The sequence below is a fragment of the Heliangelus exortis genome, chromosome 18 (genome assembly GCF_036169615.1).
Source record: "Heliangelus exortis chromosome 18, bHelExo1.hap1, whole genome shotgun sequence".
In the NCBI taxonomy this organism is placed as follows: domain Eukaryota; kingdom Metazoa; phylum Chordata; class Aves; order Apodiformes; family Trochilidae; genus Heliangelus; species Heliangelus exortis.
Genome location: NC_092439.1, coordinates 4,660,364 through 4,676,361, shown reverse-complemented (window position 1 = coordinate 4,676,361; position 15,998 = coordinate 4,660,364). Strand labels below are relative to the sequence as shown.

Genomic DNA, 15,998 nt, shown 5'->3' with positions numbered 1-15,998 from the left:
GAGCTTTTTATTACACTAAGAGTCATGGTGATTCACTGAATTTAGTGGCTGGTACATTGATCCCAAAGGTGTCAAATGGGTGTTTTTGTTAGTATGAACTGAAGGTGATTAAATAACTGATTTAAAGCTACACTCTGTTACTCCAGTTAATATTCCCAGAGCTACAAGTCTGCTGAACAAAGCAAACTTCTCTGACCTTGACCCACTGAGACTGCAAAACAATAAATCTCTGGATTGGTTTTGTTTCAGTGGTGATGTTTTATGGGTCTTTTTAAGCTAAAAGATCTTAGTCCCCAGTCCTCCCTAATTGGCACCTACAAATCTGTTGCTATTTCTTACAACAAAATTCTGTACATTTTGTTCCACTGATACTTTAAAACCTGGTACCAAACTTAGCCTTACACTGTCATACAAACACTTCAGCTGCTCAAGATGGTTTCTGTATATAAAAGTCAGTCCTTTACTCAGTATCAAAAAATATAATTCAAAGCAGAAATGGGCAAAGTACTGGTGTGGTGTGATGGTCTATAAATGGATTCACTTAAGGCTGAAAGTTTATTTACTCTGAAATTGATTTTTTTAAGTAACCCACAGTCACTTGAGAAGAGTGAACACAGTGAACACAGTGGTCTTGTGAACATGGCCTGAAGTTTTAAAACATCTCAGCTATTGTTAGCAAACAAAGATTAAGGGAGAGGCTATTTCTACTATTTTTATAATTTTAGTATGATTACAGTGTAAGAGCAGAAATTATCAAGATACTGCTTAAGGAAATACACATTGATAAAATGCAGATGTACCAATTTGTAACAACAGATACCAGCACAAGGAAGAAGAGATTCCCTAAATTTTAGTTTCCTATCTACAATCAGAGATCACTTTTTCAATGTATTGTCATTCCCACATCTTAAAATGTGATTGAATATTATCCAAATGTCAAACAGAGATCCTTTGAAGCCCAGCTGCCCCAAGTAGTGTAAGCATTACTTTTTTTTCATCTTTTGCCTCAGTTTATTTCTTTTTATTACTTCTCCAAAGCAGACACAGGATTCTTCTCATCCCATCTATTGCTCCAATGATGCTTGAAATCCAGTATTACAAGCAGAGTCATTATCAAAATCACAACTAATATTTCAAGCATGGATTTAGTGGTTATCCAAAATGCTGCCATTTTATAAAAGAACTGCAGACCTGAAAAGGTTCAGGTCTTTGTCTTAAGTAAATCTGGAGGGGTACCTGACATGCAGACTTTAGAAGAGCAAAAGCACCCAGTGTTTCCCACACATCCAGGCAGCTCTTTGAAAGGGGTGTGAGATGTCAGATGCTGCTGCAACAGGAGATGACACAGATAAATCTGCCTGGCTGAGAAAAACCCTTTGAGGTAAAAAATTGCTGAATAAGGTCTTAAAACAATGTCCAGTGTCAACATCTTGCATTACTTTTCGAGTAGTGCCAAACCCATGCCACAAAGGCATCACCAGAAAAAAAATAACATAGCCTGTTGCAATAACAGCAACCTACAGAAAGTTTTTATTTCTTTAAAACAGAAGTGCAAGTCTGTCCAAGCAAAAGACAAAAGTGGAAGTTAGCAGAATAATTCTGGATTCATATATTGGCCAGAAACAATGTTTCTCTCTGGTATAACTTGCATTTGAAGGAAACAGCAGGATATAAAAAATTAAAGCTCACTATTATCAATATCAATTATGAATTTATTTTTTTTTTATAAAAGGTATATTTATAAAAGGTATATAAGTTGATACCTTAGCTGCTGAAAAAAAAAAAAAGACTCAGCTGTTTGGAAGTGTTTCTTTCTATCCAGGCAGAAGTATCCATATCTATTGAAGCCACTGAGAAAAGACAGCAAAAAAATCAATTTTTCATACTTCATTATGTGTCTGCAACTAGAAATCCTTTACAAAGAGGCACATAAACTATACATATTTATGTATTTTCCCTTGAGTTAAGGAGATCTTTTTACATTAAAAAAATACACTAATAGAACTGGATAGAATTTTGCAATCTTTAGGCTTTTTTTAACCAGCACCCACAATTATGTTTTGTTATCTAATCCAGGTAAGGAGATTTTCCCACTGCCACTCTTTTTCATTAAATTAATAAGAAACAGGTAAGAATTCTCTCCATCCTCATTAATGTGTGGCAAGTAATGAGCACTAAGGAGATTTACACACATACACATTACCTGTAAAAAGGTGTTATCTGTACAATACTGAAAGATTTACCCTTAAGTTAGCATTAGGTGTACATCACTCATGAAATTTAAAGTACATGGACCATAGGTATCCATAGCACAAGAGGAGTCTGTTCTGTTGCCCCAGAACTGAGGTGAAAGTCTTGCTTTTCACTGTTTTCTCATGAGACTTACTAAGACTTCAAAGCCATATTTTAAAATATTTTTAAGCTTTTATTTTAAAGTATTAAACTGACACCAACACCTTCCAAGTCATGAGCAGTAAAAAGCAGAGCACAACAAGTCTTCTCCCTTCAATCTTTTCTCACAATCCACCATACAAATTATTGTTTTTTCATCTTTGTATGGAAAGAGTAGCACCCAGACACCCAGATGCTATCCTTTGGTAAGATACAGGTAAATAGAGAATCTCCAGAATGGTGTCACTTCTCCAACTTGTTAGTTCACCACTTAATGTCCCTTTTTATCTACCTCCTTCTAACAGATATCAAAATTAGTTTGTTTTTCCATCATCTCTCTTTAACATCACATCTCATCCCATTAGATCCCAGCCTGGCAAATCACCAACTGCATCACTGGAAGAACAGCTGCTTATTGATTCAGATGAGTCCTTGCAAATATTTGTAAGAGCAAAGATTCTGTTGTCTGAATATTCTTCTACAGGAAAAGCTCAAGCTACTTTAAGGTTCACTTTAAAACATGCCAAGATTAAAGGCAGATTAAATGATTCCATATTAGTACTTTCAAGGTTTTTTCACTTTGCTCTGGTAGCAACCACTGCCTTTAACAGCAGTTTTTCTGTGGGTTTAATCCAGTGCAACAAAGACTTCATGTCCCTGTAATGACTAAATATTATTGAGAAAGGTTCTCTATTACACATAAAAGGAACTTTACACATGTGATACAATCATCAAGTTAAGCAGCAAAGAAACATCTGATGTTCCTACAGTAGAGTGAATGAGTTTAAGCTCTAATATTTAACCCTGACTGCAGTACCAATCTCTGTACATCAGATATTTGATAGAAATGGGTTAAACCTTTCAGATTACATTTATGAGGCAGTGATGGAGGATTCATCTCATACAAAAGGAACACTTACTCTTTAAACATTTAGTTCTGGTATACGTGTCCTGTATTTCTCCCTGGATATTTCAGCAGCTATTTAGATTTTGTGAGCCTTCATAAGTACAAAACAGGCAAACTCATATATTCTCACATAAAAACAGATAGAAACACAAGTTTTTCTGAGTCCATTTTAAGAATTTGTTAGTATTCTCTAAAACAGATTTTACTATTTAGTTTGTTTTTACAGAAGTTTAATTCTTTCTGCTTCCAGGAAGAGATAAGAATCTTCCCTTGAGCCAAAAGAACTCTAGCTGGGTAGAAATTAGGGAACAGAAAGGAATGTTTGAAATAGGGACAGAGAGAGAGGTAGGAATTAAAGAAAATATTAAATTAAATGTCTGCTTTCATAAGCTTTCCTGAACCAAATACAGCCCATCTGTGTATACTAAACAGCAGATAGTTGTTTTACAAGTAAATAAAAAAGCAATTGCAGAAAAGCCTCTATTCACTATTTATGCACTCAAGGAGTGTATTTTTTTCATACATCATTCATGTTTCAATCCAGAGATGGCACAGAAAGGAGTATTTGAGACTGACTTTTCCCACCAAGTTAAACAGTACAGGCTGCACTAATTGCAAAGTGAATGATGTTGAATGAAGGCAACAAAAGGGAGGCAAAAACTCTGATGTGGGTTCTGACCCCTCCACACTCCCACCTGGTTACAGGTTCACTTCCTAAGCCTTACCATTTGCATGAAGCCAAACAACTCTTCTTCCTCACCTCAGAGCAAAACAAAGCAAGCTGCAGAGCCAGACCTTCTAAAAAAAACCAGGATGAATAGCTAATAATCTTTGGTAGCCCCCATACACATCAGCAGATAAATAACTGTCTCATTTTCAAAGCCTGTATCTCACTTGTGTCCAGATTTCCACCAGGTTAATGCAGCCACCATGCTGTCCCCTTTTGAAATTCAAAAGGCATCAGATTAGATTTGTTAAACTCACTTAAAGAAAATCCACTGCAGATTATAGGTATTAAGCTTTTCTAAAATGTCAGTTCTCTTGGCAAACGCTGGTTCCCCTTTATGGAAGGAGGAAGAAAACAGACCAGAAACAAAAACCACAGAGCCTTTTTTCAAGAGAAGCCCATGCCAGGAACTTCTGTTCTCAGCACAGAACAGAGGTAGATCTGCAGCAGGGCTGATGGACTCTGCCAGTCACTAACAAATAGTGTTACACAACAGCCACACTGAGTATTTTGGCACAGAAAATAAGAATTAATCATCAACTGATCAATTTAACTGAATGCAGTTCAATTCAACTGAACACAGTTGTTTGACCTGCAACCCTGGCTGAGCTTCACTCCATCCTGAAAGATTTTTCTTTACAAAAAAATTGCAAGTGAAACAGTAGTAAAATTGATTTTATTTCTCCATTTTTCCAGAGAAACAGTCTCTCCTTGCACAGTGAGCACACATTTCATTTCCCTGCATCAGGATGAAGAAACTTCTTTGACAGAGTCTGACGTCACCCAGAGCACAGCTGCTTTTCAGTTCAATTTTAGTATATTTTTTTTTTGCTTTTCAACATTCCAGTAAAAAACTTTCTTTTTTAACTTGTTTGTTGCCACAGGCTGGCCTGAAGCAAATGCATGACAGTAAAACCATTCATACATGATGAGGGTGGTGTAGGTGTACAGAAGATGGACACTGCATTATTGGGATTATTGGTGCTTTAGGACCCCCTGGTTGGCAGAGCAATTCTGAGGTCTAAAGTCAGAGATTTTATTTCTGTAGTCATTCACATCAACAGCTAAAACCCAGTATCAACTATTGAGAACCCAAGAACTAGTTGGATTCTAGCACTAGTAAACAACCATCTTTTGTTGACTACTTACTGCTCTGGGCAAAGAGTCTCTCCCTCCCCATCCAAACCAAGTTTTGTCAAGAACCACAACACCTACTGCAAATATATTAAAGCTTTATACTACAGTGAAAGAGCAGAATTTGTACCCCACCATAATCCCCCATTTGCCCTTCTTTACATAGAAAGTATTTTGATGCCCAGAGAGAATAGAGTAGCAAAGCCAGAGGTAACACTTCAGTGGGTAAAAGTGTGGGGGTCTGGAAGAAGTTTGTATGGAGAAGTTACAAGGATGTTCTGCAGCAGCTCCATCTTCAACCAAACAAAAGAGAAAGGTGTTAGTTCTGTGATCAGATGGGATTCAACAAGTACAAAGTGCCTCCTTTTAAGTGCTGCAATTTGTCTGACAGAGTTTTATAACCAGCTTCTACTTTCACAGTTGGCAAATGCAAAGGAAACCTACATATTTCCCATAAGGACACTGTGAACCATTCCTAAATGACAATAATAAAAATATACAAATGGGTTAAAAAACAAAAACAAAACCCAAAAAACCTAAACCCAACAATTTGGGTAAAATACACTTGCTGGCAGCATACTAACCTTATCTTCCCAAGATAGTGCAGAGAGACAAAACACACCAGAATATTTTCTGACACTTCTCTACTCCTTTCTATAGGATCTATCAGTCAACAAGTAAGATACTGAGAAACTCCATACAGACTCATTACTTCAGCTTGTAAGTTATCCACGTTGATTTCTCTCATGGGTCAAAGTATTGTTTGCTTCAAACAGATACAGCAGACTTCTACAAAAATCATTGCTAAGATAATATATAGAAAAAATAAAGATTAATAAAGATGGGATTGATACGAGGTAAGGGTAAGAGTATTAGCACAAGCAGGAAAAAGGAGGAAAATCTGTAATATCATACAAATACCTCTATTTGATGCAATGATATATTTATTCTTCAGCATTTCTAGGAGGTACTTGTCATTCCAAAGTGTTTGAAATAGCAAATATAACAATACCCATCTTATACCTTCACCCAGTATTAAGACTGAAGAAAGGTATGAAACATCTTTGTTCTTTCAGACAAACATTTGTCTTCTGTAGAGAGAATATTTACAGATCTGACCCTTACAAGACACCTGGTGCAAAACAAGGCAACGGAAAGAAACACTGGTTTTGATAAGGGGCATAAATTAGATTTGTCTGCAGAGTGGTACATGATAAGGATTACTGTATCTGTCAATGGGTTCCTGATAAATAGAGAAAAGAACATCAAACCCATGATCTCACAAGAAGAGGGATAACAAGTTGAGGTTAAATATCCTTATATTCTACTTTAGCTGTAAATTAATAAATGAGAAAGAAAAAGGAAAGTGTCAGTGTTGTAATTACTCTAAACAAAAAGAATACATCAAAATGTCAAAAGTAACTCCATGGCATGTCTCCTGGGCAGAAATGCATTATATGCAGCATAACAAGAGGAATTCTGGCTGTTTTATTACATTAAGACTAATCCTAGAGACCCTCAAGATTTACCTGAGATCACATGAAAATTCAAGGATATTTTAACTGCAGTTAGAAAAAATCCAAAATAAGACTTTTCTGAAGCTTACAAAAAGCCTTCAGCAGCATCCTTCCTTTCTGCCCCCTCACTATTTTTTAATTCTTCCTTTCACATTCCAGAAAAGAGAAACTGAAACGACAAAACATTACAAAAGATTCCATTTTTAGTATTTCTGGCCAAACCGAGACAGACTTTCTGTTGGGATTTTTCTTTTTGGTCTCTTAGAATTTCTCTTTTTGGGTTAGTTGATTGTTTTGTTGGTTTAGTTTCACTGTTGTTGTTGGTTTGGTTTTTTGTTTTGGTTTATTATTATTATTATTATTATTATTATTATTATTATTATTATTATTATTATTATTTGAGGTGGTGGTTGTTTATTCTCATATACATACCACTAGAGCTCAAAACTTTTCTCCAAGAAGGAAATGGCTTTGTTTCAGCAAAGTAGTTTCCAGATTACTGTACTTTGTTATAAGCCAACAAGCTAAACACATTCCTTGAAATAATGGAGTTGTGCCACTGATAAATTTGTCCCATTATGCTCAGACACAGTGGCAATAAAGCACGTGGTTCTTCAGTCACAGGAAGGTTGCAAACCATCTGCTAAATGCCACTTCTGTACCTCAACCAGAAGTCCTTACAAGCCATTACCCAAACATGCCTCATCATCCACCCTGACAGAAATCAGAAAGCTTTCACGGCTCAGGAAATGCAGACAGCAAAAATAAGTGTGAAAGGAATCCTAACCAGGAGACAAATGATAGCAATGTGTCTGCAGTTCTGGAAGAATTCAGCAAACAAGATATTAAGACAGTCTCTGATACACACCAAACCTACAGCAAAAATGCATCATCCTTTCTGCTCAAGACTTGGTCAACTATCACACTGCAAACTTACATAGTTACCTGGCCAGGCAAATACACCTCAGTCTTGTTACCTCTTTGGCACTACAATTAACTGGAAATAAGTTTAACAGTCACCACTATATCTCAAAGCCACACAACTCTGAGTTTAGGTAAAAGGCAGAAGACTGTTCAATTAAAAAAACCATGACATTTCTGACATTTGATGGGCATGTGGGCTGACTGACGGGTATCATTTCAGACCATGCTGAGAAGTCAGCTTTGTACAGTTGTGAAAATCAAAAGTTCATCAGGACCATAATCCTAGAAGTGATAGCCATGTATTTTCCCCTTTTTAACAATACTCTAAAACATGCTGAGGTCTTCCAAAGCTATCACTGTGACACGACACAAAGACAACAGGATCACCACATGGCAAGGAACAAAAATCAGCAGCTGTCCTCTGCAGCAAGGGCTCTGAACTCACTGATTTCAGCACCTGTGTATGAAATGGAGACACTGCACTTCTGTACAAACTTTACAAACAATAAATCCTCATGATGGAAAACTTTCTGCCTTGCAAGGTTTGCTGCACTGCTAAGCAATTTCCCACAGCAGGATATTAGACTTTGCTTTTTGCAAACACAACTCATCCTGTGAGCCCATTCTGCTTAGGTCCAACAAATGAATTAATTTGTATGTTTAGAAGGAATTCCAACTGCCACAGAGAGAATGGCCTCCTGCTGAAGGAAATTAAAGCAGAATCTATTTCCAGTAGATGGCATATTGATAGCACAGTATCATTTTTTACATTTCCATCATGTGATGTTGAAAAACTACTGTATGTTCTACACAGCCAGTCAAATCACTAAAAGCAACTGCTGAACAGAGTAGTCCAGGACTTCTATAAATGTCCAACTCTACAGTAGTTTCAATTTCCTCTTTAATGGGATGACCAGTCTGGTAGCAAAAGCAAAGTTTACTTTGCAAAACATATTGTACTTTGATGGAATTTTACCTGGAATTCCTCTAGGTTTCACTAATCATTTTCATCACTCAATTACAGAAGAACATAAATCATTATGTGCCCCAAAATCATACTCTTGTGAAAGGATATCCACTCCTCAGAGACCAGCTGTTCACAGTTAGTATTCATATGCCAACTTCAACTTCTTCATATTCCTTCCACTGTTTTTTGAAAGATGGGGAAGGACTTGAAATTTTGTTTCATTATTATCAAGTACGAGCCACAGGTCATTTTTCATGCAGGTAATATTTTTTCAAGATGTGGACCTGGTTTTAGGTCTTTGCATTAGATACTTAGTGCCAGTTTAGTCCTCTGAACATTCAAGTAGTTTGTAAGACTGTTAAAAAACAATAAAATATGAAGAATTTGAGGAGTTTTTCACATATCTTCCTTCCAGTTTAACCTGCACAAGCTCATGCAAGATACAAACCTGCATCTCCAAAAGCTGGCTTGGTGCTTCCTCTCCTTTCTAACTCTGACATAATTTAGCAAGGAATCTCTCACTCCTAAATGAGTGTCAAATTATTACTCTCAATTGACAGCAAGTTTTACACTTCAGTACTAGAGAATGTTTCCTTAGACCACTTATTAAATCACAAGGGGTAATTATTAAATCACAACAATTTTCCTCCAAGTGTTACATTTTGAAGAGAATGGAAAAGGTTTGAGTCTCTAAATCAGATGGGCTACCAAAATAAGTACCCCTTCCTTGTCAATAAGAATCTCCTCCAAAAGAGTGAAGCAATTGAGCAGCTGAAGCATCCTATTATTCCTGGTTCCTCCTTGCATCTGGGCTTTTTCCTACTCAGATATTTTGTTATTGTTTGTCTGCATTTGAGCATAAAGAGAGAGGTGTTCCTGCTGTACCTGAGTGCTTAGCATGTACATAATTTTCCTTCTTTTTTTAAGTCTCAGTGAAGAATTAAGGCTTAAAACATGCAGTACTTCAGCAAAATCTGCTCTGATGCTGATTTTACAGGAAGAGACTAAGAATAACAGAAATAGACAATTCTCAGATAAATGTAGATGCAAATATCCTCTGATAAAATGCTTTATGGATGTAGCAGCAAGTACCTCAAACTTCTAATACGGCAGAGAAATACCAAAATGTGGGTTTGATTTTTTGACAAGGAGCTGGAAGTTAAGAAGACTGAAGTGAGAGCAGTGTCATTATAAGAGACCTGCTCTGTACCCAGTATTAACTTTCCATCTGTGCACATCAAGACAACGGGATAGTGTCTCAGCTTTATCTTTTCCTTGCTGAACATGCTATGTCTACAGCATGGAGACTTACACTATCTCTGAGCAATACACATTTATCTTATCAGAACACTGCCTGGTCAGAATAGGTTATATTTTCAAGCTGCCACAGATTTTGTTCATATTTTCTCAGTGATTTATTATACTTTCACAGAAAGCAAAGCTGCTGGGTTGCAGCGACTTTTTGACACGTTTCCTGGCGTTGAGATAACACTGCAACATCTCACCTGCATTTCACAGTAAAAAACCTTCAGCCCTGGGTCTATGTTCAGATATAGAAACCTAAACTGAGATGAGATTGTTGAAGCGTTTTTATTTTTGCTCACTATAAAGGAAAACGTTGGCATGTGCTCAGTTTCAGTTCTCTGGCTTCCTTATTCCCAATGAAACAGTCTCTACCTGTTTTTAATGCTATATATATATAAAGCTTAAATTTTTGTGTTACATCACACAAGCCATAGGTCAACTTATACAAGAGTAGCTGTTTCATATCATTTAAAAAAGCCTGGAAACCCCAAGATAAAACTCAGTATCTTTCAGAAGATCCGAAGGGGGAGAGATAAGAGTAAGGGAAGATAAACTTAGTACCCCAGTAAAAGCTTCAATCTGTGTTACAAACAGCAGAGAGAGAGAACTCGAAGCAAAATACCTGTCGGTACTCACCTAGCACTGAAGACCAGTGCAGGAAAGAGAGGCAGCAAGTAATAAGCAGAGACGAATTTCATACTGGAGGTTCCTCCGGTTCCTTCCTCCGTGCCTCACACTCCCCTCTCCCTTTCTCTAAGCCTCTCCCCTCCAGCAGCTCCAGAGCTTTGCCAGGGGAGCTGCCGGAGCAGCCAGCCCAGAGCCGGAGGAAGGCAGGAAGGAAGGACGGGAGCTCCGAGTGGGATTTGTGCTCCAGGAGTGATGTCACGAGGCTGAGTGCGGAGCTGCCGCCGCTGCCAGCCCCCAGCTCACAGCCCACAAGCCCACAGCCCACAAACCCGCACCTCACAGCCCACAGCCCCAAACCCGCAACTCACAGCCCCAAACCCCCAGCTCACAGCCCCAAACCCCCAGCTCACAGCCCCGCAGTTCACAACCCGCAGCCCCAAACCCGCAGCCCCCTGGGGAGCTCCCAGCGCATCGCTCCCTGGGCACAGAGGAACCCAGCCCAGAATTTCCTCCAGGAAAAAAAAACAAAGACCACCCAAAAAAAACAAACAAAAAAAACCCCCAAAAAACCCCAAACAACCAACAAACCTCGCCCAAAGCAAAACACCAATGCAAACACCACCGATATGGTGCAATTAGTGTCTTTCTTTCAAGTTCATCTCTATACAGGTTAGGTGGTAAGTTGGTTGCAGGTCAGCCTGCCACTGAGCCTGGAAAGGGATCATTTCTGCAAGGCAAGTCACAAGTTACTATTGCAGTTGGGGATTTGTTGCCCTCAGTAGCAGGCTGAGTTGAAGGGAAGAGCAGAAACAGCTACCAAAATGTTAAAACATGGATGTCCTCTCTAAAAGCCATCACCTGAAGTGACTGATACGTTCAGAGCCATTAATACATTTTTTTTTTCTGCCTTACATCTTACCTGATCTTGATTTAAATCAGAGTTGGCTAAAGGTGTTTTCAAAATGTGAATATTCCCTATATCTTGCCACAGGTGAAGCTCAACTGATGCCAGATCATATAAAAGGAAAACATTTAAGAGACTTTCCCTTCTATGCAGCACCCCCCCTGAACCGCCCCCCCCCCCCAAAAAAAACAACAAAAACAAAAAAACCCACCACAAAACCAAACTTTTCTACATGTGAATGAAGTGTGATCACTGCAAGGTTATCTCCGTGCTTGCCTGGTCATATGAAAGGCTTCCAGAAACTACATTATACCTCACATGTATAAAATAAAAGTTTCCATAGTTTAAACTAGTGTGACATTTCATTCAGCTATTTATTAATGAGTAATTTTGGAGTCCATCAAAGTAAATGGAAATTCACTGTTTGAAATTAATGGAAACCTTTTTGAAATTAGTAATAACCCTTAATAAGGCATTCACATAGCACACAGTAACAAAGTGAGAGGGAGGGAAGAGAAAAGAAGAAAAAGAAAAGGAATTGTACATAGCAGAAAACCAATGTTCTGGCTCTTCCTTGCGTCCCAACTCCAGTATTTTTTCTTTCCGCACACCTGATAGCAAGTTCTATTCAACCACATTAATGTAAATGCATTTGTTATTTTGATATTACATACCAGCATAAAAGAAACACTCATGTTACCATGGATACTTATGACAGAATAGTAAAAAGGTCATAAAAAGTGCAGGCAGCTTGTCATTTTTTCTTCCGGAAAAAGCCAACGTTCTCAGGCTATCAGGCACCTCACAGTCATGTTTCAGAAGCCAATACTTTTATTTTCCTTTTAGTGCACACATACAGGGTAGAATGGAGGGGAAGCTACTGGTGCATCAAGAGATTAAGCCTGGTGATGCTGGCATCTTAGAAAACTCATGAAATTTTGCAACTTGAGGAATTATTTTTTAATTGTTACCTCTCTGCCTCTTTTTTTTGGGGGGGGGGGGTGGGGATGGCATAGAGAGGTCTTTGTCTTGGTTTCATCTCAAAGGTTTTCCTGTGTTTGCCCAGAACATCTCTCTACCTGGTTTGGTGGCTCTGGTTGAGTTAGTCTGCAGCTTTAGAGCTGTATCATCCAGACATGATATTATCATTCTTCCCATCATGTTCTTTGCATAATTTCTCCATCCTGATCAGAAAGAATTGATTGAACAATTAGGAAGCTTTCATCCTTCCCAACACTGCTGCTTTAGCCTTGTTTTGATGGGAATGTCCGAGCACTGCTCAGTTTCAGCCTGGGTAACACCTCAAGGGCTGAGGGTAGAGGAGCTCAAGCTGTTTGCCTAAAAACATAAAAAATATCTTTTTTTCCCCCTCATGCACAGCTAACTGACCCCGATCTGCAACTTCCTATCGTTTTGAGGGGGGTTGGCTTTGTTGTTGTTGGTTTTTTTCATTGTTTGTTGGGTTTTTGTTATTGTTTTGTTTTTAGAGGAGCAGATGAACAGCCTAATGTGTATCCTAAAAATAATATATTTGCTCAAAATATGGGAGAGAATTATTTGCAGATTTTCATAGACTTAGAGCATAGAGTCAATTTGTTTAGTGCTGCATACACTTAAAGGGAGATCAAATATTAATGTACAGGAACTTCAAGGACCTTGGGTAGAAATATTCCACTTAACACAACAGACATGCAGAGCTCAAGAAATAAGATGATATTTTTACTGTTATAACTAAAGGCTTTCCCCATTTCCTAGCTAAAATTTATTGAGATTCTTACTACAGACATAATTACTCCTAACTTAGCAAGGAAAAGTAAGGTGGCTATAAATGCTTTTACAAATAATCATACACAGAAAATATAAGTAAGAATAGAAATATTACTGCAGAATTCCAAGGCATTTCAAACACTGTGAGACAGGTTCCTGCAAGTTTGGCTAAATACACTCAGTGTAGGAATATTATTGCCTATTTTAAAGAGGAAAAAGATCAACTGTCTCCTTTGGAAAATACAGCACAAGCTTATGCTGGAAGAGAACAAGCTTATGCAGAAGAGAGACCTGTACTTATGCAGTATGTATTTATGTAGTAACTACTACAGTAGGGGCCCTAATTTTGTTTTCATTGTTTGGAAATAATGGTAATAAAAAAAGGAATCATGAAATAATGGCATATATTATATTCAGTTATTTTGAATATATATGTGGTACCAGAGAAATTTCCATGAACGTACTTAATGAAGCAGACCATTAATGTTGCTGTCAAATATTAAAATTCTAAATGTTGAAGCCTTTGCACAAAAGACTTCCAGAAGAATAAGGGCTGATCATCTTCTCATAAGGAATCTTGCCTTATTATGAGTATTTCTGACTTCATTTTAAATAACACCTCTCTAAAGTATAAACAGAGAGTCAGGAAACAGCCAATATAATGAGCAGTAGCATAGAAGACACACACATAAGCTGTACCTATATTTTGTCACTCTGAAACTGCTATAGCTATTTATGATGGCCATAAATATGTTTTCCACTTCATTCTAGACTTGGTTTTACTGTGCTGTTTCATAATATATGAGTTGTTATAGTGCTTTTAAGGCCAAATAGAGGTTACAGTAAGAGACTGTGAGCAAAGGAGCATGTTTCAGTTTCTTTACAAAGATAGAATAGAAAATGTTGTGTTCTTATTCACACCAGTGATGCACAGATGAGCCTTCCCCTCTCCATGAAGACTACAAAACTTCTCTTAATAAAGTAGGAATGTAAGGCTTTAACTGATAATTGGATTTCCTTGATGAAATAATGAGAATTTCCCAATATTTTGAACTGCTTTCTGTTATACACTATTAAAACCTGATTTTTGAAAAGCTAGCAGAAGTGCAGCTCTAATTCAAAATTTATTAGATATGACATGCATTAGGATTATACCATCAAGATCATATCAAAATGTCATTAATACAGAATTAATGGGAACTCAGTGGAAATTGCTACATTATATCAACAGTGAGATTGTCATGCTAATATTACATTATAATTGCATAGTTAAAAAATCTTGCAGATCTCTGCAATATAATGGAACAATTGCACTTCCTTTGAAATCCACAAAGCACAATCTAAAGAAGCTGTGTTTTACTGCCACATCACTGCATTTATTTTTCCTGTTTATTGTATATAGATTTAGAACATCTCTGATTAATGATCTAAACCAGAGTCCACACAAATGCACAGCAATGAGCAGAGTCAAGTAGCTGTCAAGCAGAGCAAACACAAGTGACCAGGACACTTATTCTCTTTACCTGAAAGAATTCAGATGCTCACTCATTGCTTTTCTCCCTATACAGTGATGGGAATCATAGTAGGAAAACAGCATCTGTACTTCTTTAAAGCCATCTGTGACACTGTCTACAGCAAACACTGATAAACCCAGTAAAAACTGAAGATTGACATGGATGCACATACTGTAAAAGGCAAAGAGAAAAATCCTCCCCTGCCACATGGAGGTTGCTGCAGGAGAGGAGGGAATCACATTCAGAAGTTTGAAAGGCAGCATCCCATGCACACTCAATTTGTGAAAAATTAAACAAGAAAAGTAGGCAAGATACCAGAAAGCAGTTTGGGGATGTTTCCAAAACCCAGTTGGAGTTCCTGTGTTAAAATGAGGGCTAAAAAATCCTATGATAACCAGCTAGACAGATATATAGTGTTTAGTTTTTTGGGTTTTTTTCCTTCTAGATAGATACATTGTCTCTCTACAGGAACAAACATTTTACTTTATGGATGTCATTCATAATTATGAGTTGTCACTCATCCATCAGCTGTCATTGCAGATTTTAGGAGAAATATCTATCCAAAGAGCCATGTCTGAATCACTGAACAGCAACAAAGAAACAGCTTCTCTCTATGGATCTTTTGTCCATTTCCATCTCTCCTCTCTAATCTAGTATTTTACTTGCAGAAGGAAAAGGAAGATCTACCAGTACTAATGGCTGGAAAGCTCAATTGAAATAAAATATGATGCAAGGGATAAGTAAAGCTCTATTCAGTTCTATTTATTTTAGCCGTGGTATCAGTCATAAGGTTGGCTCACAAGGAGAAGACTGAAATAGGAAAGTAAAATTCGGGAAAGTAAAAATTCCAATTGTAACATGGTTGGTTTTTTTCTTTAAAATGACATCTTCAAGTAGAAGATGATAATGTCTGCAAATCTATGGTCACATATTTCTGCTCATCTTCTAGTCTTGTGTTCTATCTATGCTGGAAGGTGTTATGGAGTATTTTGTTCCTTTAAATAAAGGAGGAATTAGGGAAGAATTAGGAATTAGGAATTAGGCTGAGGTTCTTACAGAGTTAGGTTGAAGTATTGTGTTCCTGTAGCCCTAAAATTTAACAGTTCAGTCTTGGTATCACTTTTCAGGTATCAAACTTAAAGCTAAATTGGCACCAATACTGATTTTTAGTTTGTGACTCTCCGAAGGGGAAGTCTGTTATCAAACTCATGCAAATCAAAGCATGCAGCAATAAATTAGTATTTAGTATCATCCAATAAAGGAGTAGGGAGTGATGAAAGGGTTTGTTTACAATTTCTGAAGCATAAAAGAATT

At 37.5% G+C, this 15,998-nt stretch overlaps 1 protein-coding gene across 1 annotated transcript in view; it reads right to left on the bottom strand.

Annotated features, from left to right (window-relative positions):
* LUZP2 (leucine zipper protein 2) overlaps positions 1–10,924 on the bottom strand; it is a 126,511-nt gene extending 115,587 nt beyond the window's left edge. Inside the window, exon 1 of the mRNA XM_071762120.1 lies at positions 10,509–10,924. Coding sequence (XP_071618221.1) covers positions 10,509–10,570 — 62 coding nt within the window. The 5' untranslated portion in view covers positions 10,571–10,924. The remainder of the gene's footprint in view (positions 1–10,508) is intronic.
* Positions 10,925–15,998: the final 5,074 nt, after the last annotated feature.